General features: G+C 37.3%; 1 protein-coding gene across 1 annotated transcript; it reads right to left on the bottom strand.

Annotated features, from left to right (window-relative positions):
- Positions 1-400: 400 nt before the first annotated feature.
- LOC109070271 (protein bicaudal D homolog 2-like) lies at positions 401-22,556 on the bottom strand. The gene is made up of 11 exons (XM_042730074.1): positions 22,410-22,556; positions 21,941-22,133; positions 20,350-20,642; positions 16,858-17,070; positions 15,953-16,105; positions 13,978-14,400; positions 11,972-12,832; positions 6,694-6,876; positions 5,684-5,835; positions 3,699-4,032; positions 401-1,767 (listed from the first exon to the last, which is right to left on the bottom strand). Exons 3-11 carry the CDS (start codon positions 20,581-20,583, stop codon positions 1,762-1,764), a joined length of 2,559 nt encoding a protein of 852 aa, XP_042586008.1. The 5' UTR covers positions 20,584-20,642; positions 21,941-22,133; positions 22,410-22,556; the 3' UTR covers positions 401-1,761.
- Positions 22,557-26,598: the final 4,042 nt, after the last annotated feature.

The following is a 26,598-nucleotide window of genomic DNA, read 5'->3' on the forward strand; positions in this document are numbered from 1 at the left end:
GAGATGAGGACTCCAGTTATATCAGCAGCCTAATAAAAGCTGTTTTATTTTGAATGGAGCGTTTAACATGACTGAATATCAAAGGGTGTATTAAAGTACTAATACTATATTTTAGTATGTTTGTAGACTTCACTATTTCATGAGAAAATTAATACATTTACTACATTTATACATTATACAGCAGTCAGGGTTATTTTTAACTCAAACCATACATTTTCATGACTTATATGATATAAAATAAACAAAATCAGCTAGTTCCAAAGGCTTTCTCATTTTCATTTAGTTTAAATACTAAAATAACTACACAACTAAAACGTAAAAACTAACAAAATTGCTACCATTTTAAATAACTGCTTGACATTTCAAGTCATCCTCAATAAGGCAAACATAATACAACAAATACTCGAACACTGAAATCTTTATTTTTTTCATTACATATTCACAAACAAGATCTGATATTGCATGGAAATCACCATTCTGTAGGGCTGAATAATAGAATATAAAAGAAAATCAGTTTAAAAGATTAACAAAACAATAAAAATACAACAGAAAGCTTGTTTCGATGTGGAAATATTATGAAATACGGAGATGAAACTGTTGACAGGCAGGTCGACACAACATCTTACAAATACACACACGGTTCTGACAAGAACAGGGAATTATTATTTTTCACAAAACAAGCCTATTGCCGGGAATGTAACATTATCTGTACATACGTGCACAAACAAAAGTCCATAATTTGTCTCAAAACAACCTTAACACTTACCATCAACTTAATTCAAACAATATATTAAACCGATTATCTACACATTTTCACTCAACACATCAAAGTATTAAGGCACTATTTTAAATCCCATTACACTTTTCCCTCAATCAATGTGTTTCTTTTGAAATGAACACAACCCAGGGCCGTCCTTTGGGGGGGTGCAGCTGGTGTGGTCGCACCGGGCCCCGCGACAAACAGACCAAGGGGGGGCCCCACTTCCTAACTCACACCGGGCCCCGTGTCAGCTAAGGACGGCCCTGACACAACCATAACAAGTTTACCACCGCCCTGTTTAAAAATAAAGCACATTTGTCTAACAGTGCTGTTGGGTAACCGTGTTGTAGGCAGAATAAACTGGCAGTGTGTTAATTGTATTTATGTATTTATTTTTTGCATGAGCTCATTAGCAGCAAGTTTTTTTGTATCTATGCATAGTTGATTGTTCTGTTTACTGGTTGCATGTGTCTGTTTTGTTTTTTACTTCACTGTAGCAGTCTTTAAAGTCCAGGACAAGTCATATGTCAATAACCAATAGTAGAACTGCTCAACTGGTCAGCTATACCAGAGGAACGTCCTCCATGATAGCTAAAAAAAAAAAATCAGTTTTTAAAGGCTAAAACCAAAACAAGGTGCGTTTAGCTATGGCTTGTGTAAGAAAAGGTCAGTCACAGTCAGTTAGACTAAGCAATACTGATCTCCAAGGGTTTTTGGTTTGGTACATGTGTTCATGAACAAGGAAAAATCTGATGGTATGAAATGACTGTGTTCAGCTTTCAGTATCTTGAAGCTGAACGACTTGATCCAGACAAACGGAAGACAACCATATGAAAAAACAGGCGAGAGACAGGGTGGAAGGAGAGACACGAGAGACATGACGAGAGATCCAATGAGGTGAGGAGAGGATGCTGGGACAGGTCTGCAGGGTAAGGGTGTTCATGAACTAAGCATGAACATGGTCCACGTGTACTGGAGCACAGAGGGAGACAAGGAGGATTTCATCTCTGCAAAGACAGTGAGACACAGTAAGTCAAAAGTGTTCATTCATACAAATGCCAATGCTGAGCTGATATTAGAGATGGGAGAAAATAAGAGAAGAAACAATGACAACAGACTGATTTCAATTATGAAGGAAACTATCACGGAGAAATAGTATGGAGGAAAGCTTAAAACAACATCATGGGTTTGATACAAGCTCAATTACACATACAAAATTACAAAAAGACCAATCTTGCGTCATAAACGTCCATTTCACGTTAATTTCCACAAGTATGTTTTTCAATTTTTTTCATTTTTTTTTTGCATTATGTAAAAGTACCACATCATTTATCAGTGATATTGAAGATTTTTTTTTAGTTGATCCATATTGGTTGATATTGAATGTTTAATTTTGACCATTTCCACAATTCTTACCTTGGCCATCTAACACTCATTTAAAGAAAAATATTTAATAACACTAGTAATTTAATAACTATTATTTTTACCAAATCTCAAAATGAATATCCATTTTCCTGCTTCACATCATAATGGTGTGGTGCAACATGCAGACTGATTTTTAGTTTTAATGTTATTTCTTATCTTTTTAAGATAAAATCTAAGTTTTGCCAATCATCATTTACCATCCATGAATTAAACATTGACAATTTTCATATCCAATCTATCAGCCAATCAAATCGGAATATCATGTGATCATGTGACACTGAAGATGGAGTAATTATGCTGAAAATTCAGCTTTGCCATCAAAGTAATATATTACATTTTAACATAAAATAAAGAACAAAACTGTTTTCAAATTGTAAAAATATGTCATAATATTACTGTCTTTGCTGTATTTTTGATAAAACAAGCATAGCTTGGTGAGAATTTTTTTTAATCTTACTGAACCTATACTTTTGACGTTGTTAAAACCAGCAAATGGTAACATGATTAAAAAAAACTGATGCAAAGAATCTGTGACAGACGAAACACGAGAAAGAATTTGTGTTTTTATGGCGCTTTAATAAAATGCTCAACCAAGTGAGCAGAAACATTAATTCTGAACCTCGCAATGTATTTTTAAAATTGCTTTATCAGAGTTGGTGGTAAAATTGTGTTACTTATGTGATGGTCAACAACTGAGCAGTTATGTGGCTCTGAACTTCGTCTGGCGTGTGTAAGTTTGTGTTGACCTTTTCGCTGCATCAACACTTCTTTGCTGTTTTCTGAGCTGACCTTGTTTCCCCTTAATCTCACGACTAGGATTAGACACAATTTCCTCAACAAGATCATGACACGAATTTGAATGGCTCACTAACCTAGAGGATGCTATTGTCCTGCAGGACGATTTCTGGTGTTTATCTGATGGACTGTGTGGAGTGGACTGATCGCTAGAGGTTACACTCGATGTTGCCCGAGGAAAAAATTTAGATTGTGTCGTAGACACTGTATTTGAACATGCAAAACGACTAAAAGAAGTTCCCTCATCAGATCGAGATTTAGAGATGTTAGACTGCTTTTTGAGAAACGCACGTTCTGCATTAGACTTTTTGGAAGGTTTTAAATCATTCTCCTGCATTGTAACTTTACGTCTTCTCTCTGATCCATCAGTTCTACCTAATTGTGTATCAAGGGTTTCAACTGAATGTGAAGAGACTTTGCTCACTGGTGCAGATGCACGACGTGTTTTAATAAACGTGTTACTGCGCAGAGGGGCTGACACTTTCAGGCTATTTCCCTGCGTTTCGTTAACTTTGGGCTGTCGTGACTGGATAGCAAACGGTCCCAACCCTCCAGAAGAGTCGTCTAACGAGCGAGACGAACCTGACCCGTAACTACGAACGAAAGTAGTGTCACGCACAAGACCAACAGATGCTAAACTCTGCGTGGACGTAGAGGACTCGGGTTCGTTTGAGGCAGAAAAAGAGGAGCATGAGGAAGAAGAGGAGGGCGCTCTTACGGGGCTGCAGTGAAGGCTGCGTGAGAGCGCCCTCGTGTGGCTGCTCGTGTTCTGCGGGCCGACAGGCACTAGCAGCGGACTGGAGCGTGGACTACTTCTCATGGGGCTCCGCGGTGCTCGGCCTGATTTGGACAGATGCTTGGTTCGGGAGTGGCGCAGGCTGCCACCGTTACTGAGAGGGGACAGAGGGGCCTCCAGGTCCTCCAGCCGCTGGGTCAGTGCCAGCTTCTGCTGAATGGCCATGCGGAGGAGAGAGTTGAGCGTCTTTTTCTCATCCTCAGCGGCGGCGAGCTGTCTCTGCATCTCATCTAACTGAGTTACGTACTGGTCACATCTGTAAAAATGATAAGGATACAGGAAACAGGAATGGAGATACATATAAAATGAAATAACGAAAGAATAAAAGGGATTACTTTTTGCATAAACATCCCTTAAAAAAACACTTTAGTTTTTATTAGAAACTGATGCAAGAATGTGTAGAATAGTCTTTGCTGTCCTCATAACAGCGCTACACACAACAGACTGAAAGCCTTTGATGTTCAAACAAAAAAATGCTTCACTTCTGAATGTTTGAGTAAAAAACAATACACAGTTAACACTGATAACTAGTATTACTTGCAAAGGAAATCATCATTATTACTAATGCCTATACTTTGGGTTAGTCATTAATATGAAACTTTGGCCTGTAACTTGTTAGCCAGTGTTTGTGATACAGACATAATAGACCAACTGTATTTTGTCTTTAAAATACAGTTTTTGTGTCTATTTTGTTTTTCTTTATAGTCTGGTGGTGGGACTTTGGCCAGCAACCAAACTACCAATTAACTAGTGGTCTCTTTAAAACGGCTGATGCTGATATATACACAATCCCATTTAAAAGTTGTGCTCAGTTTTTTTAACCAATTAGCAAGGATGCATTAAATTGATGAAAATGACAGTATTAAAGTTGTATAATGTTACAAAAGATTTCGATTTCAAATAAATGCTAAATAAACTTTTCTAAATTAAACTTTCTTTAATTATTTTAAATTGTAATAACATTTCACAATATTACTGTTTTTACTCTATTTCCAATTCATACTGAATTCTTACTGACCCCAAACTTTTCACAAATCATACATGTTATCACTTTAATTTAAGACAATAAATAACATGCACATCAAAACTGCTGCTATAAACTTTATATTGATTTTAAATCATATTTACTGAAATCATTAAAGAATTGTGAAAACAGATTAAAGTTATGTGGTTGGTTGAAATCCTAAAAAATTTGCATTTATCTTCGGTTAAATTATTCTAGATGAAATGTTGCATACCATATGAGTTTGTATAAATGTTTTAAGGAGGTCTAGATTTTTCCTTTTACAGTTACTTGACTGAAAACGTAATCCTCGCTTCCACTGCTCTCGGTTCCCTTGACACTTGATCTATGACTTGAGCTCTGAGTGAGCTGCTCTCGTCTGCACACGGGATCAGAGAGCTCGTGAGAGACCGGGCCTTGAGATTATAATCTTATTAGCTTGCTTTTAAACAGGGTCATGACGGTCTAATCTCTACGACTCTCTATCCAAACTCCTCTCATATGTCTTTCTACAAATGTAAACAAACACTGCCTGCATCTCTTTCACCACAGTGCGGGTTGTACTGTGACTAAAAAGTCTCTATAAATCCTTCCATCATGTCAGCTGATGATTTATGTATTATCAGATAGCCCAAGAGTACCCATCAGCAAAAATTATAACTAAAACTGATCGGTTGTTCCTCAGTTGACAAGGGAAAGCTGGAACTGAGAGTATCAACTTCTCCCATGAACTTATTTGCACTCTGTCCATAAATCAAATCAGTTTACAAACAACCAGTTTAACCTTAAAACCCCTGACATCACTCACTGGAAATGAGTTATGTGCTGTACGAACAATGACCTGAGAAACTCCCATGGCCCGCGAGCACATAAAGCACTTGACGCATGTGTAATCCCATCATACCTGCTTGCGAACATGACGCGAAGGGAGGAGAAGGTGGCTGCATCCTCCTTCAGGGCCTTCAGTTCATTTCTCAGCTTCATCATAGTCTCTGTCACCATACTCTTCTCAGTCTCGTACTTTGTCTTCAGGTTGGTTAAAGCCAACTCGGCCGTCTGAGAAGAAAAAAAGAAAGAAAAAAAAAAAAAAAAAAAAAAAAAAAAAAAAAACAGTAAAGCAGTCATATGATCTGATTAACATCATTGGAACCCATGTGCTCGAATAAGGAACATTCTCCAAACAGCAGTGTAAAATATGGTACATTTCACACAACTATTAAACATTTTTTTGGCCTAGTCAACCTGTATTTGGCCATTTAAAGAGTATCAGCGATGGTTATTAATGATTCTCGCTTGATTCAACAAAAATGTTGGTCACTTTTGTATCTGCTCTGAAACCTACTGACATCCTTGTCAATGATAATGTACATTTCCTGTTAAAATATTTAAACTGGCTCCTATATTGATATATTGAACTGAAATGTAAAAATTAATTTTAATTTTACTAGACCTTTAAGTAGGCTACATTTCTATTATTTAGTATGCATTCAAAGCGTTACATATTATAGGCTGTGATCTGTCCACCATTGATGACATTTATGTCTCACGTTTACAGAAAAAAAGGCTTAACAATTCTTAGAGATCCCACACATCCGGCCAGACATTTATTTATTCCTTTACCCTCAGGCAGACGACTTAAATTGAGCAATTAAAATTAAGTCTGCACACATTTTGAACAGTGCCTACTGTAGGATGAAACTCTAAACTCTTCTAGCACTTGAAGATGCATCTGTATTTCATTCTTTATAATGGTTGGAATAATTTATGTGTGTACGAATGTGATTTAAAAAAAAAAAAAATTCTTAGTTGTGTTTTATATCAACAACAAACCCCATAAAACAACATTTCCAAAAACAAAAAAAAAAACAAAAGTAAGGATAAATAAATAAATAAATAAATATCTAACATCTGTACCTGTTTATTGGCCTTCAGGACAGTTCTGAGTGTGGCTATCTGCTCTCTCTTGGTGCTCAGGAGGGACTTCAGTTTTAGCACCTCCTCAATCAGTGCTTCAGTGTCACGGTCTGATTCAGTGCTCCCTCCTGCTGCTGCTGGAGAGGACAACAGGTTACGCTGCCTGCACAGGTCCACCACCGCCTGGAAAAGTTTCAAAAAGAAGTAAAAATTTACTTATATAGTACATGGTGACTACACAGCTAGACAAAGTGAATTACAACACACTATAAAATGCATGACATACCTATAAAATATTCATGATCATAGTATAAAAACAGAAAATTAAGTAAAAAATGCCAATAAAGAAAACAGATTTAGATACTGATATTGCTATGATTTCAACATTATGTTGTTTTCTTGAGTTGACAAAGCAAAAGTGCAGCTATAATCTGAATGTTGTTGTTAAAACAGATTCAGGCAGGCATCCTAAGGCAGCCTGGTCTAATCCGTTCATATTTCATGCGTTACCTCTCCAAAAAAAAAAAAAAAAAAAAAAAAAAAAAAGCTGCTTAACGGCTTACATGAAATGTTCCAACGATGAGCCAAAACTTTGTTCAGCTATCCTTATTTAACCCTGAGGCCTATTTTGTTGAAACAATTCCTTTTTGGTGATGTTCCCCAACATGTGTACTGTATGTGAATTAAATTTTGTGGTTTACAGTTTTGAAATTGTTGTTTTGAATTTGAAGTAATGCCTCACTCAAGTTTAGTCAAAGCCCCAAACGATTATACTTGCTTTATTCTACTCGAAGAGACCTTGCAAATGACACATGACTATCTGAGCTGTACATTTCTGACATATTAGAGGACATGGTACAAAAACATTTTTCATAAATTATGAAAACATATTTTTCTGTTTATCTGCAAATAACTCAGCACTACTTAGGAGTTAATCAAAGTGGCCACATGCATTGTAAAGGTCAGACTCCAAGCTTTCAAATGACACCTATTTTGTGTTTATTAAGGCAGATATTTTGAAAAATATGCTTATTATTTTTTTCTTCGCTAGGGGGTGCCTGCTGGCGGTACACTTAAAGGAATTAGGCAGCACTGGTTAGGGGTTGATTAATATGGTTGAATGCATTCGAAAGCTGAATTTCTAAGCTTTAAAATGATACTGATGACTTCCATGATCTATGGATGTTTCATGAAGTTATGAAAGAAATCTTTCGATCTGATCGATGGATTATGATACATTTGTGCTCTTTTATCGGGAGAATGCAAATAATGACGTGTTGTTTTATATGATATATTCATGTTTCATGAAGTTACGAGCGAAATCGCCACATGTGAAAGTGACGTGTAATACAGCAAAGTATGGTGACCCATTTTACTCAGAATCCGTGCTCTGCATTAAACCCATCCAAAGTGCACACACACAGCAGTGAACACACACACACACCATGAACACAAACCCGGAGCAGTGGGCAGCTATTTATGCTGCGGCGCCCGAGGAGCAGTTGGGGGTTGGGTGTCTTGCTCAAGGGCACCTCAGTCGTGGTATTGCCGGCCCGAGACTCGAACTCACAACCTTAGGGTTAGGAGTCAAACTCTCTAACCATTAGGCCACGACTTCCCCAAACAGCTACCTTAGATTTTTTTCCATGGTTACGGTCGGGAATCGTTAGAAATTTTCCAGTTCCAATTCCGGTTCCACTAAAATCATTAAATAACTATTAATAAATAGCTGTAAGGAAAAATGCACAATACTCAACTTCTCAATGCTCATTATTATTGCCTCGTCCTTTGACATCAGTGTGTATTTTACAAACTCTAAATGTATTGTTTTTTTTAGTACGTATATGTCTGAAACCTAAAATAAACATTATGTGGTTGAAAACACTGAAAAGTTCTGATGACAGCTCTGAGCGCGCCTGTCTCTGGCTCAGCGCCAGCCAACGCGCGAGAGCACATTTGAATTTCACGTCATACACTGACCGGTGTGATAATACACTCCAGGGACCAGTCTAGACTGATCACACCGGTGTGATCGTACGTGCGAAAGGGTTAAATTAATTGCAACAAAAATATATAGGGCCTATATATTTTTTCCACTTTTTTTATAGAAATCATCTCGCGACCCCTGCGCCGGGGTCCCGCGACCCCCCCCTTTGGGAACCACGTAACACCCATAGACAGTAAAAGAAATGGACACAGCGACCCCATTGGAACTCAATTGAGACAAGTGAAGCCCGTTTTTAGCTATTTTTAGCACTTCCGTTTCTGACGCGCAGACTCAAACTAAGCTTAATGACGTCAGCAACCTGTCTGACAGATGTAAACCTTCTAGTAGCTGTGCGTGCAAACTGCCATCGTTAATCTTGCAGAGACGGCGAGTTTGAGCGGGGAGTTCTTTGGCGTGAGTGAGCAGGAGTAAGTGTTCTGATTAATTATTTTGTTAGTATTTTAAAATGTAACGCCAGTACGTCATATCTCTTGACGTCTCCCCGATTGCCTGCGAGCTTCTCCTCCTGTCCATACGGTAATTTCTCTACTGTGCGACAGAGAGTCGAGTGGTTATGACGCAATCGTTAGCCTATTTTTACAAAAACTGTTTCTACGGGGCCATAATGTAACATAGAAGGTAATGGAGCCCTTTATATATTGTCGTGTATCTTTAGAAATAAATAATGGACAAATGGAGTCTTTAAACGCCTCAGATGTAAAGTTATTCGCTGTCAAAGTGACGCCAAAATGAATGGGAGTCAATGGGATGCTAACGCAAGTGAAGTTCTGCTACAAGATGGCGGCACACGGCCGACTTCAACTTCCGGTCGCCTTCCTTCCCCCCTGGTCAAAGAGTATAGAAGCCAAGAGGCGAAACTCAATAGAACGCTCCATAGCAACAGTTGCCCCCATGACGTGACGGCGCGGCCGCCATTATGGACTGAAAACTGAAGCAAAACGCCGAGAAATAATGGGAGTCAATGGCACTGAAAAACTAAACATAACAAAAACTTAACATAACTTAATTTTTTTCTGGCCGTCATATCTAAATATGAAAACAATTTAAAATACATTAATGAGGATGACCGACGTTAAATGACAGAAAATATACGTCTATGTGTCGGTTATGCATGGCCTAATTACCCTTAGGAAAATAGTATTTTGTGACAAAATATTACTATAGAAGTACTATAAGACTACTATAGAAATACTATAGTGGCTCTAGGATATTATACAGGTATTACAGAACATAACATACGTCTGTGATGTTCTGTAATACCTCTATAATATTTTTTAAGCTGTTATAGTATTTCTATAGTAGTCTTATCGTACTTCTGTAGTATGTCCCAAATTACTATAGGCCTAGTATTCCTATAAGATTACTATAATATTTTGTCCCAAAATACTAAAAGTACTATAGTACTTTTTCGTATGTCCCCCACCGAATCGGCTTCATTAGCCTACCACTTACGGTTTGCAAAGATACAATTATAAAATTACTGCAAACCTTTAATCTATCAATATTTATGTTCTATTATGCATTTTCCTTGTTATATGAATAACAGAAATTCATGAAATAATATATATAGGCAGACAAACAGTAATAAGATTTATTCAAATGTTGATTTTGACATTAGTGAACATCACCATATATATGATTTGGAAAAATAAATAAATAAAATTATAAATGAGCATTTCTAAAGACAGTTCATCTTTTATATAGAATTTCACAAAAATATTAACAACTTGTTTTTCAACATCTTCAGTGAAAGTGCACACAGTGAACGTTTCAATGGCAAGAACAAAAACAATCTGTGAATGTCCTATTACAGACGGAAAGGTACAAAAAAAGATGTGCAATCTAGCAAGTGCACACATGAACTATAAACAGTACTAAAATGGAAGTGGTGCCATAAGATCTCAGTAATTAATCAGACACCACCATCTATTGTGTGTGCATTTGTGTATGAGAAGTTTGTTTGAGAAGTTTTTTTCTTTTTGTGAGAGAAGTGGCATTGACATAGAATGGAAGCATTAGTCAAAAAGGTGTATAATCTAGCAAATAAACACATGAACAAAAAAGAACTCTGACCATCTTTCGGAAACTAATGTACTACTAGCCAGTTCAAGTTTTGTATAGATTTCTAAAAACGAACAGCAAAACCTCTACACTGGTAGAGATTTGAACAAACAAACAATAAATATCAGTTCAAGTTTTGTATAGATTTCTAAAAATGAACAATAACTGATTGGAAGAACTGATCATTTGAACTGATTGAAAGGAACTGATCATATGATGATTTCAGCAGCTTTCAGTCCATAATGGCGGCCGCGCCTCCGCAGCGCCATCTACAGACTGTTACCCATAACACAACAGAGTTTCGCCTCTTGGGCTTCTATACTCTTTGCCCTGGTAACACCAGAGCACTACTGTGTTTACCGCTCTCGCTGCTTAGAAGTGCAACATTGTAAAGGGTCCGTCTGAAAAAGTGTCCCGCGGCCGCGGCGCAGCATAACGTTCCGAACGTTGAGTAATTAAATACATCGGTATGGCGTTATATTAAATATAAATATCGTAACGAAAATATACACCGGTTTTCGGTGTAAACCGGTATACCGCCCAGCACTAATTGATTATCAAGCCACAAAATACTACGATATTTAAATACAAATCCTGCATGTTCTGTGTGACTGAATGAATGGCGCAGACAAACAGTTTCGTTTACTACACACATAATGAAGTGAGCTTGATGCTTGCACCGATTTCAGCCTATGCCTGAACATGAACATAAATTCTAATACTGCTCTGAGAGTCACTTCATGAGGTTTCTTTTGAGAAAATCTATCATCATCATATAAACAGAGAAACTTAAAGGTCTTTAAAACAACTCATCAAAAAAAAAAAAAAGTATGGTTTAACTTGAAGAAACTTTTGCAGTTACATTTTGTAAGTTTCATGATTTCAATTAATTAGACATGTTTTTTGATTGATAAAATTTAATTTAACCATTTGGAGTCCAGAAAAAATAAAATGGCAAAAATGGTATCTGGAATTAGGAAATACCAAAAAAATTAAAATGAATTTGTTAAAAAAAATAAAATGCATTTCATAGGGCCCTCTAACTACAATAAACAATTATGTACTTGAGCAGAAATGCCATGAAGACAAACCAAAAAAGCCCACCAAATCTAAGATAAGGCAGCAATTAAAACAAAAGCTAAGGCTGTCACAATTAAAGTGAAATGGGAAAACAAATAAAAAGTGAACAAGAAATGACATAAGACATACCTTTAAATGTTTAATCTGGCATCGTATGACAGCTACCAGATTGCGCACATTGGTTGGGTCCCTGAAGTCTAGTGTAGGAGACCCTGGACAACTTCCGCAGCTAGATGATGCATCTCCGCTTCCTCCACTGCCCAGGTCCAACACTTCACCCGACCGCCTGTGTCTGTGGAGGGATCTGCGATAGTGGTGCGGCTGTGAATGTTTGTGTGTTCTCCCCGCTTGTGCTCCTTCACGATAGTAATCCAGTGTAACGCGACTGGGCGTGAGGTTGTTACAAACACACACATGATGGTAAAGGTTGGCCAGCTCCTCAGAGAAGGCCAGAAGCTCCTCCTGCGCAGCACTGAGGTAGCCTTCAGAGTCAGTGGCGACCTGCCGTGTGGCACCAATTTCCCGTTCTAACTGTCCAATTCGCTCTTGATCCTGTCGGTTAGCAGCGATACACTGTCGTATTTTATCAGCGAGTTCCTGTGCCTCACCCCTCCAGCGTTCTTTCTCCTGCTTGTAGCGCTCCTCCAGGGCTTTGGAGCGTTTGCCAACCTCTTTCAGCTCCTTATGCAGATGCACAAGCTCCTCATTTGCCGCTTGTATGCGGCACTCTAGTACCTCTGTGCTTTTTGCATCCACTTCGTAGTAGCTGATGTCATTTTCGGCTTCTTGTTTCTGAAGAGGCCTGGGAGACGGGCTCATTCCATTCTCTCGTTCAGCAGGCCTTTTCGAGGCAGTACTCTGAAGGGTCTCCAAATGTTGGGTCAGCTGTTGGATCTTCACCTGTTGCTCACTGAGAGCATCTTCAGACTTGGATAATTGCTGCTGGAGGTCATGCACAGTGCTGCTCAGTGTGGCTTTCTCACCCTCCACCTGGACATGGATACACAAACAATATGGGCTCTCGAAAAAAAGTATCATGGAGATTTATTCAGATTGACTAATTCAATCCAAGCGTTTTGGATAAACAACAACACTCAAAAGAAACTTACTAAAGACACTAAAACTTTTAAGGAAGGATCACTTTAGAATGTCTTATGCTAATTAAAGGGCTTTAAATTTAATTCACAATTTTTTAAGGTTTTAGTAAAAGTTTCAAATTATGAGAATCACAGCACTTTGAGTAAACCAGTATCTTTTCCCCACTCCCATTCCCCCTCTCCTAACTTTCCCATACAACAAGGGCAGAAAAGTCAAAACATAACTTAAAAATAATCATTATAATCAATATAATCATTGATTATACATTTTAATAATAAAAAAGAAAACTGGACTATCTGGGTGGGTGAAAAACACTTGTTTCTTAGTAACTAACTTGATGGTACAGTACATCTGAGCAGGAAGTGGTATGAAACAGGAAGTAGTATTCATGTCAGATGATGGTTTCATGCATGAAATTGCAAAGTTAAAAATAAGAAACCCCACATGACCATTTTACAGGCATTTACATCACAGGGTTTGAATCTTTTAATATTCGGAGATTAGATCTGAAGAGATTGACATCAGCCAATCTGAACCTCATTTGCTCCCCTGATTTATAAACATTCTCAAGAATAATGAAACCAATGTCGTATGAGATATTGGTTTTATATATATATATATATATATATATATATATATATATATATATATATATATATGTCATGATTTATGGTAATTTTAGAACAACTAAGGAGGTTTTAGGGTCTCTGCTCCTAACAACATCAGTTAACTGTTCCAAATTCATTGTAAAAGTACTGATTCATGCTATATTACAGGTTGGCCATGGTGGCTGACTGTAGAATTTGCAATGCAACATTGTGCAGATCTAGTGTCTAAATAAGAAAGACATGCTTCAGATACCCAGATAAATTAAATTTGTATGTCAGTGTATGCAAAACAAGGTCAGTAAGGAAAACATAAAAACACAAGACAAATAATTCTCAGAAAGTCTCCAGTAATGAAGCTTTGATATGAAAATGCTGCAACAGCTCATGCAGTAAGTGAGGAGCATGTAGGATGTGAACAGGTTTCCTCACCTGCAGCAGCTGCTGCTTGAGCTTTTGGCTGTCTGACAGGTGCAGCTCACTCAGGAGATCAGCCACCAGCCCAGGCCCCTGAGGTCTGAGGAACACGTCGCTGTTTCTGGGTGTGGAGCACCTGTTTCTCTCCATCCCTTTGGAGTTATTATACCCACTGTCCATCTCCTCCTCTCCATCCTGGTTGTCATCCAGCTGTAGCTGTAAGTGGCCAAAAGAGTCAAAGGGGTTGAGGGTAAGTGTGGTGAGCTCTCGTCTCAGGCTGTTCTTCTGCTCCCTCTCATCTTTCAGGGCCTCGAGTGCCTCGTCCATCTGACGCTCTGCGATCTCCCTCAAATGCCCGGCCTCTTCTAGCTGCGCCCTCATCAGTTCCAGCTCCTCATCTTTATGGGTCAACTCCAACTTCACTGACTCAAACTCCACCTGTGGACACAAATGTAAATGTTTTATCATTGTGCATTTGTCATTTTTATTAGTTTATATATATTCAATTTAAAGTTTATTCAGTTTTGTTTTAGTAATTTTAGCACTTTAACTTGAAAAACTGTTACCATGATGATTAACTAAATATTTTTTCTTCTAATATTTCTATTTTTAATATTTTTTCAATTTCAGTTTCTGAAAACAATTTTAAGTTTTAGTAAACAACAAAAACCCTAATGAAAAGACAAACAAACAACTTGACTAGGGTTACTAGAAGTCATACATTGAAACTTTCCACTTGTCTACACCTGATGTAGCTCACTAGCTCCCTTCCCTTAAAACATACCAGCACAGTACTAACTTGTTAGACTAGATTAGCCTGCCTTTACTGATCTGGCATCATATAACTAATGACCACAGTAATATAAAAACAATAACCATAATATTGACTGATCCCATTTCTATGAACACAGATGACAAATTACAGTAAACAAACCCAGATCTGTATCCACTTCATGACATCACAGCCATTGCTGGACTATTGCACCACTCTCTGAATTCACCCAGGAAATGACATCCACATTTATATTAATATCACAGTGTATAAACAACCAAACTGAATAATTAGTTCAAGGCCATGCATTTTGGGAGCATTAATATCAAAGTATCTCCAAACCACTTTAAAAGAATAATTCACACCCTCAGATCATCTAAGAGCTTGATGAGTTTGTTTCTTCTTTGAAACAAACTTGTAGATTTTTCTTCTTTTTTTGGACTCTTATTCTGAAGGCACGCATTCATTGCAGACGATCCATTGGTGAGAAAGTGAAGTAATGCTAAATTTCTCCAAATCTGTTTCAATGAAGAAACATCGACAGTACATCTTGGGTGGCATGAGGGTGATTAAAATTTCAGCTCATTGTCATTTTTGGCTGAACTATTCCTTTAACACCAAACAGGTTCAAGTGTTAGCATTCACACAGTGTCACAGTGCAGTGTCAATCCCAAACCTTTGCATATGATCAGAATTGATGGCAGAATTAGTGGCATCATGACACACAGTCTTGAGTTAATGGACTATAACTAGTCTAGTTATTGAAGTCAAGGACATTTCAGCTTGACTTATTTGTATATTTATCTGAATTCACCCTGAGCAAACCGGTTTTTAGTCCAACAGGGAAGGTGTTCCAGCCTCTGAGTGTCTGTGAATATTCATGTGGGATGTGAATAAAACCGTTCTTGTGTGCAGTTCCTCAGAAGGAAGTCTTTGTTAAAAATCAGCTGAGACTGAAGCACTACAACAGAAGTGTTTGTACTGCCATAACAGCAGCTGCAAAAAACACATTCAAAGTCACAAAGCATCTCCAGCAAACCACAATCCACAAGCAATGACTTAAGTCCAGCAAGCACTACAAGAAAGTGATTAAAGTTACATGTTGAATTGCATCAGAGGGTCAATAAGAAATATTTATGGAAAAAGTTGGATATTCAATAAATACAGAACACAACACCACAAACAACACTTAAATATGAGATCTGCATTCTCACGCACCTGGTTCTCCTTAAGCACTGAGACTTGTTTCTGCAGGGAGATGTTCTCTTCCTCCAGCTCACTGTTATCCTGAAGCTGCTGCACCTCTCGAGTCTTGTACTCCTTCATCTCCTCTCTTATTCGGTTCTTCTCCACCTCCAAGCACTCACACTCCTAGAGTCAGCAGGAGTAGTCAGACAGAGGAAGTCTGTTAAAATAAAAATAAACTGAAGAGAAATTAGATCTGCACAATTACAATAACATGGTGGAAGCTTTATAAAATGCTGCAGCTTTAGTGTTTATTTCATTTAATGCAAATTCTCTAAAAGGACAGTTCACACAAAATTAATAATACTGTGTCATGATCTACATTTTACATCTCATTCCAGATCTTACTTTGAAATACAAAAGGTGAAGTTCAGCAGTCCCAGGTGCATTTTCTCATACAATTAAACTGAATGAAAGCAGCCACAGACATCAAACTTGGCATGACACATGCACTATATTTTTGCAGAGACTGCAAGCCGATTTAGAATTGGAATTAACCATCTCTCATTAGAGGGCAAAGAAGATTTTATTATTAAAGAACTTTTAAGTAAAGTAGAAATTATTTGTTTTGTCCAGTACAATAGTTCAATAAGTAGTTCACAATGGCCTCTCTTCTCTTCAGGCTGACATTGAAACTCAACCTGGTTTTGTCACATGATCAGAGCTCATTAAAACAAGCAGTCTTATTTCCACATTTACTTTGATCAGCAAGCGAACCAGAAGAGTGAATGTTATTTCAGCTTAGAACATTTCATTTTCTGTTACACATTAATATTGCTTTTTTTTTTTTTTTTTTTAAATGAATCTCATTGAACAGCTCACATAAGAAAGGCAGTAAGGTGTTCATTGGTCTTGTGGTTTGATGGTGGTGTATGTACCTTCTTCAGCTGGGTGGAGAGGCCGGCCAGTCGCTCGTTTTCAGCCGAGGTGTTGGCCAGCATGACACGGGCCTGTTTAAGCTCCGCCTGCAACTCGTCCATGTGAATCTCCATGGCTGCCTCTTTAGTGGCTGACTCCTGCAGGAGCCTATCTACTCGACTTTCCCCATCTGCGGCTGCACGCTTATGGCCGCTCACAGAGTCTGTTAGAGCCTGTAAACATATACACATACATCAATCAAACACTCATCTCCATCGCAGCCAAGACAGTGAGTTACACTAGCAGAGGTTTGGCCAAGAAGAAACAAAACAATTTAGTTGTCTGGCTAAATGAACAAGCAATGCTGCCACAATTTACAGCCCCTCAGTACGAATTTCTGAAATTCTTCAAATGAGAGCTGTTGAACGTTAAATTGTCAGTCTTTAATTATTTTGAGTAATTTGTTTACTCGCATAGACAATACACAACGGCAACTGTACTGAGAGCTAGCGAAGCGAAAATCTATACTTTACCCATGACTGTACATTACATTCCAGCTTTACTAGCAACCAGAGGGTGTAAATACAATGTGTTTAGTTCATGCTAAGGCCGCTGGGTTACACTTTATTTTAAGGTGTCCTTGTTACAGTGTAATTATACATTTAAAGTACTGAAAAATATTAACTACGTATACTTACTATATGGTTAGGGTTAGGGTTTGGCTTTGGGTTGCTTGCATGTAATTATGCATAATTTATTGTTATTATAATAGTAAATACATGTAACCTTAAAATAAAGCGTTACCGGCCACTGTAGCACAAATGGTAACAAACGTACACCAGATTTGCTCACACTGAACTCAACTGTTACAAGATGAATCAACACTGGCCAGGTTGTCATTAACATTGCCACACTCTTTTCTCTGAACATTATAATTTGTGTCGTGTGAGAATATGTGGGAAAACCATGCTTATGCTACTCTATAATTAATGAAGAAAGGCAGACTGAAGAGGGAGAATTTATACCTCAGGGGAATTTATACTTCTGTTCAGTACATGTAAAAGAAGGACATGCTTTTTAAAAGACCAGTTCATCCAAAAAATGAAGATTTGCTTTTCCTCACATCCCTAAAAATGACTTCCTTGCGTGAAACACAAAAGGAGCTGTTAGAATATCTCAGAAGCTCTATTCCATACAACAAAACCTGAAGGTGAAGTATGATGCCAACGTAATGCACAAAAGGAGGTTCTGAAGCCATGGTTATGGTTCTGAAGCCATGTGATGGCTTTGTGCGAGAAACAAGAACCAAAAATTTACTGTAACTCAACACAAATCAGTGTCGCACTAGTATCATTAGGAGCGATATTATAGCCTTTATTCATATTTTAATTTCAGATTTACCATTTTCATTTTTCAGTTAAAGTTTTAGTAACGTGTGTTTTTTATAATTTTTTATTATAGTTTATATAATATATATGAAATGCTGCCTTGGCAGCTAGCTGAAATAAATAAGTTTCTTTTATATTTTATTTTCAATCAGTTAACATTTTTCATTAGTTTTAGGTTTAGTTAACTTTAAAAACTAATCTAATCGTGACCGCTAATCCCAAGAGCTCTCAAATCTAAACAATGATTTTTATGTACGAGGATTACAAAAAAAAAAAATATTGGTTTGAAAAAATATATATATATGGATGCAGTACATGTTTCTTTGTGGGTGAACCATTTCAGAGAAAAGATTTCTTCATTCAACAGAAATATTTATTAGTAGAAGAACTAAACATGGAATGATGATGCAATCAATGTGTACAACTCTAGGATGTAACAACTGTCACATGTTTTTTTCTAGCGCACTAGACCCAGATCTGTGCACTCCAGTCATCTCACTCTACCACATTCACCTACTTTGCCAATTTCATGCTCTACTAATCAGACACACAGAGAGAAATACATGAGCCTAATCTTCATACCAGAGGGGTGGGTCCACAATGTGCCTCATGTGAACTTCACATAAAAAAAACAAATAAAAAAAATGAGTGACATATTAGCTGAAGTTGGCAAACCAATAATACGTGCACATATAATGCCCTCAATGTGTTGCCAATTTTGAATTATTGCAAAAGACTTAAAGCATGGATTTTGGGGCACAGATTTATGTAATAAATCGGATAACAAAGAGAGCTAAAAAAGCCTGTGCATGCCAGGCTTACAGCCTATTTGTACTTCTACTTTTACAACATAGACTGATCTGGCTGAACAGTGCTCTATTAAAACTGTCCTAATGTCCAAACAAAACAGCAATGTTTTAAAAGAGAGCCCCTTATTCTCAAAAAAATATAAAGAATTAGTTTCAAACACTAACCAAAATGGCAAAAGAAAAGTTGTTGTTGTTATTTTATGGAGAAGTGACAATCTGCAAAGTCTTTGCATTGCTAATATTTCACAAGGACAAGGACGTGGAACAAAGATATTAATTTATTTATTATTTCAGCCCAACAATTAAATATTATCAAAATACTTACATACAGACAACTAGATCAAGCTTTTTGTTGGGTTAATGAACCATCAAACTAATCCATTTTCTTTTTTGCCATCATGTGCCTGCATCTGTCAAGCAGAGGGATATAAACATCCAACTAATTTTGGTTATTCCCCTGGGTCCCAAAGAAGTGTCCATGTTATGTAATTAACATTTCATTTAAATATCAAGTGTTGTTACATAAGATCTGCAGGGAAAACCTCTTGCAAATTTAGCTATTAGGCAAGGCCACCATAACCAAATTGAGTGTTCAACCTAAAATGAAATGACAAATTGTACACGACACTGACAGACAGGGAAAACACAGAGAGTAAAGTGCACTACTGTCCAGACAAAACATTTGAGTATGCAAACTATCCATCTGTAAGACTACAAGGATATGAATCACACAGGGAAGACAATGCTTCAGAAGAAGGGCATGAAACATATCCCCAAGCTGACTGTGTAACAGCTAAAAGACGTGCCTTCTCAATGCTTGATTGTTATATGGACAAAATCTCTGTATGGAAAAAAGGCATGCAAATTTGGTTGCAGGTCTGTTCTGATAGTCACCGTGGATAAAGCAGAGAAACACATACTACCAACTTGGACAGGTTGTGATATGCCCCATTCTCAAATGATGTTTTTCAAAACTACTCAAGGTAATAGGAAATATGACCCAGATAACATTTGATACAGGTTCACTTGCCTTAATGATAAACATGATTTGTGCTGACCACAAATGTTTTGTGTGGTGAATTATTGGCTGTCGTGTGCAAGAAACCAAAGAAGTTCAAGAGACATTTAGACAACAAATACTCTTACTTATGTCATAACAAATCATTTAAATTACAAATTCTACAACAGTAAACCATTTTATGAATCGCTCTTTGGAAAAAAAGTAGCTTATTTCATGCAGCTATTCCTCAAAACTTTAATTTAAGCTTCTACCCCTCTTTTTCTTCTTTTTCATCTCTGGCTTTTATTGACTGACCTCTCTGAGCTGTTGCACTTCCATCTTCAGGGCTTCATGTTCTTCCTCCAGCTGGCTGTGTTTGATCTTCAGCGCAGCACTCTCCTCCAGAATGGCCAGGCCGTACCATGCAGCCTGTAACTTCTCCTCATTGGCTTCCTGGAGTTCTGCCGCCAGCCTCTCCACCTCTGCTTGAAGCCCCCCATCTCCTCCTTCTCCGATCCCCTCCAACTCTCCATCACCCTCCTCCAGCATCCTCTGCCCAACCTCACGCTCCGGCGGAGAACAGATACCTCACTCCTGTCTCCTCATGTCTGTGAGAAGACAAATGTTAAGGCCCGTTCACACCAAGAATGATAGAGAAACTAAAGATGAATGAAAAGTGCTTATAAACCAGCTGTTGATTTAAGATTTAAAGGATCCCTGTGATTCACCCCTAAAAATAAAAAAGAATGAAAAAAAAATCAAGACAGCCATAAATATTAGCATTGTATTTTTTTGTTGTCGTTGTTGTAGTAAAGTAAAATGCAATTATTATAATTTTTTCTCTAAAATACTAGATTTTTTTTCTGTGATATTACAATAGTAATATAATAAAACATTTTAGTCAAATTGGGAAATCACTGGCAACATGATCATTTTGATAATATTTTAAGTACATATCCCCTATAATTTTATTGTATCAGGAAAAAGCAACTTTGACATTGTGCTAAACATCTCCTTTTCTGTGCCACAGAAGAAAAAGAAAGTATTATGGGTTTGGAACAGCATGATGACGAGAATTCTTACGTACTGTAACTATAGTTTTCATATTCATGGTTTTGAATGTGCAGTGTATAAGATCACTATCAGTCCTAAGGTGACGAACGGATAAGCTTCAAAACCAACCGCACCGCTCAAAGATCTCAGACGTAACATTATTATGAGATTATCAGAGCTACTAATCTGGCATTCAGTGAGACGGTCTTGCATCAGACCAGCAGGACACAGTCGAAAGAGATTTACTCCAGCAGCTTAAAAGACTTCTGCACTTTCACTGTGGCAGGCAATGTGTCATCTAATGACATGATGGCTTTTACATGGATTACTGAAGGGACAGGTCACCCAAAAATGAAAATATGTCATCATTTACTCAACCTCATGCTATTCCAAATCCACATGACTTTGTTTTTATTGAACAACACACAAGGAGAATGACAGTACATGAATTGTCATTTCAGTTCAATACACGAATTGGGTTGGTCAGGTTACGAAAGCTCGTTGTTATTAAAAATACATTAATGTCTAAACCTTTTTACAAGGTGACAAAACCCTATACGATAACATTAGTTTGTCAACAGTTTGCTGTAGCCACAGTGCTAACTAACATAATAAACATTACGGCTTTCCTGGCTTTAGCGACACGTTACAAGACGCTTTTTCTAGTAATATTTAATAGTGGCAACTGTTGGCTAAAAATGAGCAAAGGTTCATTTGCTTAAGTAACGTTATCTGTATAAGCTCGTAACATCCGCCTTATTTTTTTCAGTTGCTACAGGGTTAGTTCGGTTGTGGCGAAGCTGTCAGCTGGCGGTGGCCAAGGATAAAAAGATCGCTTTTAATCGTTTCTTACCTTTATATTTAGTTGACAGAATCACGAACAGACGGATGAATCATGAATTTGAGCTCGAAGCAGATCAGCCCTTTCCCTGCGCTCCTGAACTCAGCCGTTTGAATGAACGCACGAGCACAGCGCTGAAGAGCAGCTCAACAGCCAATGACGCGCGCCCACTTCCGCCAGCTCCAGTGAACATGCGGATGTGGTTCTGTCGCTCAATAAAAATGAAGATTAAGTTGTCGTATAATACAAACCTGAAAGGATTCAACAAACATTTGAAGATTATGTGTTTATGTATTTTTCTTATTGGGTGTCATAAAGAAGGAATCGACATAGTAGCAAAGAATGTATCTAAATTGTACAACTGCTAAACTACACCGGCAAAAAGTGCCACAAAAATGTTGTTTCTGACAATCAAAAAGCCATTTTACACTACATTCTTTTTTTTTCTTTTTTTTTTAATGAAAACTGGTGAATCTCATACTTGTGAAGTTCCCGAATGCAGTAGACCTATTTTTCTCTCATCATTCCTCAAATAAAACTGACCAAAGAATTGAGATGTGATTCATGCATTGTCCATTCAACAGCCAAATAGCCACTGTTTGCATTAAATTACGTTGTGATGGCTGAGAAAAAAAAAACAATAAGAAAACTCAATAATCTTGTGTGGTTTAGTACTTAAGCTTTGTCACAAAATAAGTCTTAATTAATACTATGCGATACAGGTGTAGTAAATAAAAGATAATGTCAGCTGGTGCTCTGTGTGACTATGTTCCAGTACACCAGTGGTACACGTAGTGGTTGAGAAGGGTAAGTGCAAACACTGCCTGGCCAACACAAGCAGCTGTTTAGCTGAATAGCGCCAGCAAGTGTCAAGAACCAACTGTGATGGCACCATCATATTAGCCAAGAAGTGCATAGAATGGCATCCAGCAGCTGATTATAAGTTCACTTAATGTATTTTTATAGAAATATAAATGTAATGTTAGTAGCGACAATTGCTGTATGGCAGCTGCAAAACAAGTTTTAACTCTGAGGTCAAATAATATAACCAGTGGGCATCTGCCAGGGCGATCTAATGTTACTTACTGTAAGTTTTAGCCACAGTGGGCAGTTTCACAGGCATCTGCTGGGCCAGCTGCTAGCCTAAATAAGATGAAAACTGTCATGGTGGGTTGGTGCTTTCCAACTACCCTGAATGTCATCATACTGTGAAGAATTATTGGGCAGGTGTAGTTTATCTTCTTTAGTGAGGAGTCTGAGGAATAAACCTGCTAGTCCTTCAAAAAGACCAACACCCTGAAACACCTTTAAAGGTGACATATCATGAAAATCAGACTTTTCCAGGGTTCAGGTGCTATAATCAGGTCCCCGGTGCATCTACCAACTAAGGAAATGTGAAATAGGTTAACCCAGTAACTTTGTTTTGGTAAGCCTTTTTCTGCAAGCATCTATGAAAAAAAGCGTGTCAGATTTCGCTCCCTTGGCCCCTTAATCTGTAAATTTATACATACCTGTCAACCCTCCCATTTTTCCCGGGATTCTCCCGTATTTTACCATTCTATCCCGCTATCATCCAGTTTAAATATTTTCCTGTATTTCTCCTGTATTTTTAAACTTTCTATAAAAAAAATCCCATAGGCGTATTTTATATGTTTGCTATGGCTACATTCACCTCCTGTAAAACTCTCGCAATTTGTATAGTTCAAACCTCATTATATTAATAATCATGTCAACAAATTTCAAGGTTGCCCAGTTGCCAGATCTTGTATGAAACGCATCCTTCTTACACAATCGTCACGTACAAATTTAAACCCATTTCTCTCCTTAACTTGGCAACCTACAACAGTGATGAGTACCGCGGGAAAGAAAGGATCACTAAATGGGATGGGAGGAGAAGACTCAGGTGGTGCTCCGATAATTGTTTGATAATTGTTTGAATTAATATAATAATATAATATAATAATTGATACTTTATAATATAAATAATTGATACAGCCATTTCGGCCTGTAAAAGCTGAAGAAGAGCTTTCTTCTGGTCTTCCTCTGTCAGTTGGAGGAACTTCAGCTCTTTCACTAAACCTCTGAAGACACAGAGGTTTTTCTCCAGCCATTCAACTGCAGTGTGGAGATCTTTTGTTATCTTTGGCTCCTGAATGAGATGGACAAACAAGTGGAATGAAGTGTTGGAAATAGCTTCAATAATACTGTACATTCAATAACACATAATACTCAAAAGTCATGAGCTTTAGTCGGGATGTAGCAAGCATTATCAAGTTTTGATTGTTTTTTTGTTTGTTTGTTTGTTTGGTTTTGTTTTTTCCCAAGTGCCCCTATATGAGATATAAAAAACATACCCTAATGCAGATCTCAGTCTCCTGCTCTTCCAGCACTGCACACAGTGAGGACGTTTCCTGTGAAAAAAATTATGGTAATTTGTAGTCTGCTAGACAGAGAAAAACATAAGCGAGAAAAAGATACCTTTCAAGAGCAAAATTTTCCATGAGAATCAGGCACCACCATTTTAGTATTAGAGAAAATCAAACTGGCAAATAAGGAAATGCAAATATTAATATATCATCAATTTGAATTAAGTCCCAATTATCTTTTTAAACATCAACTTACAGTTGTAAAATCAAAGGGCATCTCAAGGACCATGTACAGAGCTTACTGAAAAAACAATTTAGTACAGAGGTCAAGGAAAGCACTTTCGTTTACTCATTCTAATGAAATCGAAGATGTATATATATATATATATATATATATATATATATATATATATATATATATTAGGGCTGTCAGTCGATTAAATTTTTTAATCTAATGAATAACATAATGTGTTGATTAATTAATCTAATTAATCACAAACTACATTTGGCTGTGAAAATACCCCCAAAAGAAAGAAATAATTTATTTGATTCAACATAAAATGTATTACTCGTTTAGGCTACAACAGCCTAACATAAACTATCCAACATAAAAGAAGATGATTTAAGGAACATCTCAGTTTTTTCATTCATGCAATAGAAGTCGTTGGTAACCAAAACAGCTTTGTTACCAACAGTCTTCAAAATATCTTCTTGTATGTTCCACAAAAGAAAGTAAGTCACTCAGGTTTGAGCAAATGATGACATAATTAATTTTTTGGGGGTGAACAATCTCTTAAAAAAAAAAAAAAATGAAATAATACTCTAAATAAGAAACTAAAACTGCCAGCAGGTGGCGGTAAATGTCCTTCATTCAATTCGTTCAAATAGCTGATTCATTCAGGAATTCAGTAAACGGCTCACTTTATGAATGGGCTTCTGAATCATTGATTCACACCATTCATTTAAAACGTGGATTCATTCAAAACACACAACAAAATGAACAACAATTCTGCTATGGCTTTATAGGTAATATTTTTGTTGGCAAAACAGAGAAAAAACAGACAATACTGTGTTATATTGTATATAACACAATGATATAGTATATAATATATAATACCCAATAATATAATTGTATATATAATTTTGTTATATTGTAAAATATAACACAATATTAACTTCTTATTTACTGAAATGTTGTGTAAAATCACATTTGGGACAAACAGCACTCATGTGATTGCTCTCGCTGCTCGTGTGATATCGCTTAAACAAATATGAGACAGAAAAAAACTCATACAGGAGCATTTTTGCACCAATATCTTGAATTTTAGGGCATAACTGCATTTATGAAGTTGTTGCCCTGCATCATATCAAAGTCTCTTTCTATAGACTTTGATCATATTTGAACATTACACACACACACACACACACACACACACACACACACACACACATATGTGTGTGTGTGTGTGTGTGTGTGTGTGTGTGTGTGTGTGTGTGTATGTGTGTGTAATGTTCAAATAACATGAAGATCCAAGTCAACGGAGCCAGCCAGCTGCTGTGGAACATTCTAAAATGATAGAATATCATTCAGTTACTCCTGGAATAAGAATATAACAACACATAATTTGTATTAGTAGCTTTGTTTTATGAAAGCCTTATAAATCTCACCTTGTTTTTGATCAGCTACCTCAGCTATCTATCTTTTCTTTATAAAAAGAAAATATGATGACTTGACATTAACATATGTTAAAGGGGTCATATGATGCTGCTAAAAAGAAAATTATTTGGTGTATTTGGTGTAATGAAATGTGTTTATGCAGTTTAAGGTAGTAAAAAAAAAAACACATTATTTTCCACATACTGTACATTATTGTTTCTCATCTATGCCCCGCCTTCTGAAACACGTCGATTTTCACAAGGCTTATCGTTCAAAAAAGAGATGTGCTCTGTTATTCCACATATACACAGCGCTTTGATATTCCCAAAACCCCAAAAGCATGACGCAAAAATTACACCCCAACAAACATATTGTCATGCCCCTTCCAGCCAGAGCAACGAGACATAAACATAAAACTCATTATAAACGTGATATAAACATGATTTCTAGTTGTGTCTTCTTTTGGAAGGCAAAAACAAAGTAGTTTCGCTTTCTCAACGAAACAGCGTCACACACCGCAGCCTTAAGTGAGCAGAGGCTGGAGGTCTAGAGAGAGCCGCGGCCGGCTTGAGTGAGCAGAGGGGGCGGCTTGAGGTGGATTCTACGAAGGAGCATACCTTGTGCTTGCGGCAACCACATGGGACAAC

This window comes from Cyprinus carpio, chromosome B8, assembly GCF_018340385.1.
Source record: "Cyprinus carpio isolate SPL01 chromosome B8, ASM1834038v1, whole genome shotgun sequence".
NCBI classification, from domain to species: Eukaryota; Metazoa; Chordata; class Actinopteri; order Cypriniformes; family Cyprinidae; genus Cyprinus; species Cyprinus carpio.

What these genes read in the sequence shown, in the direction of transcription:
- LOC109070271 (XM_042730074.1), bottom strand. Translation starts at nt 20,583, where the DNA reads ATGCTGGAGGAGGGTGATGGAGAGTTGGAGGGGATCGGAGAAGGAGGA. An exon ending in GCCAGATTAAACATTTAAAG is followed by an intron (nt 6,877 to 11,971) that starts GTATGTCTTATG and finishes AAACTTTTCCAG; the next exon opens with GCGGTGGTGGACCTGTGCAG. An exon ending in TCCTGAAGGCCAATAAACAG is followed by an intron (nt 5,836 to 6,693) that starts GTACAGATGTTA and finishes TTTTCTTCTCAG; the next exon opens with ACGGCCGAGTTGGCTTTAAC.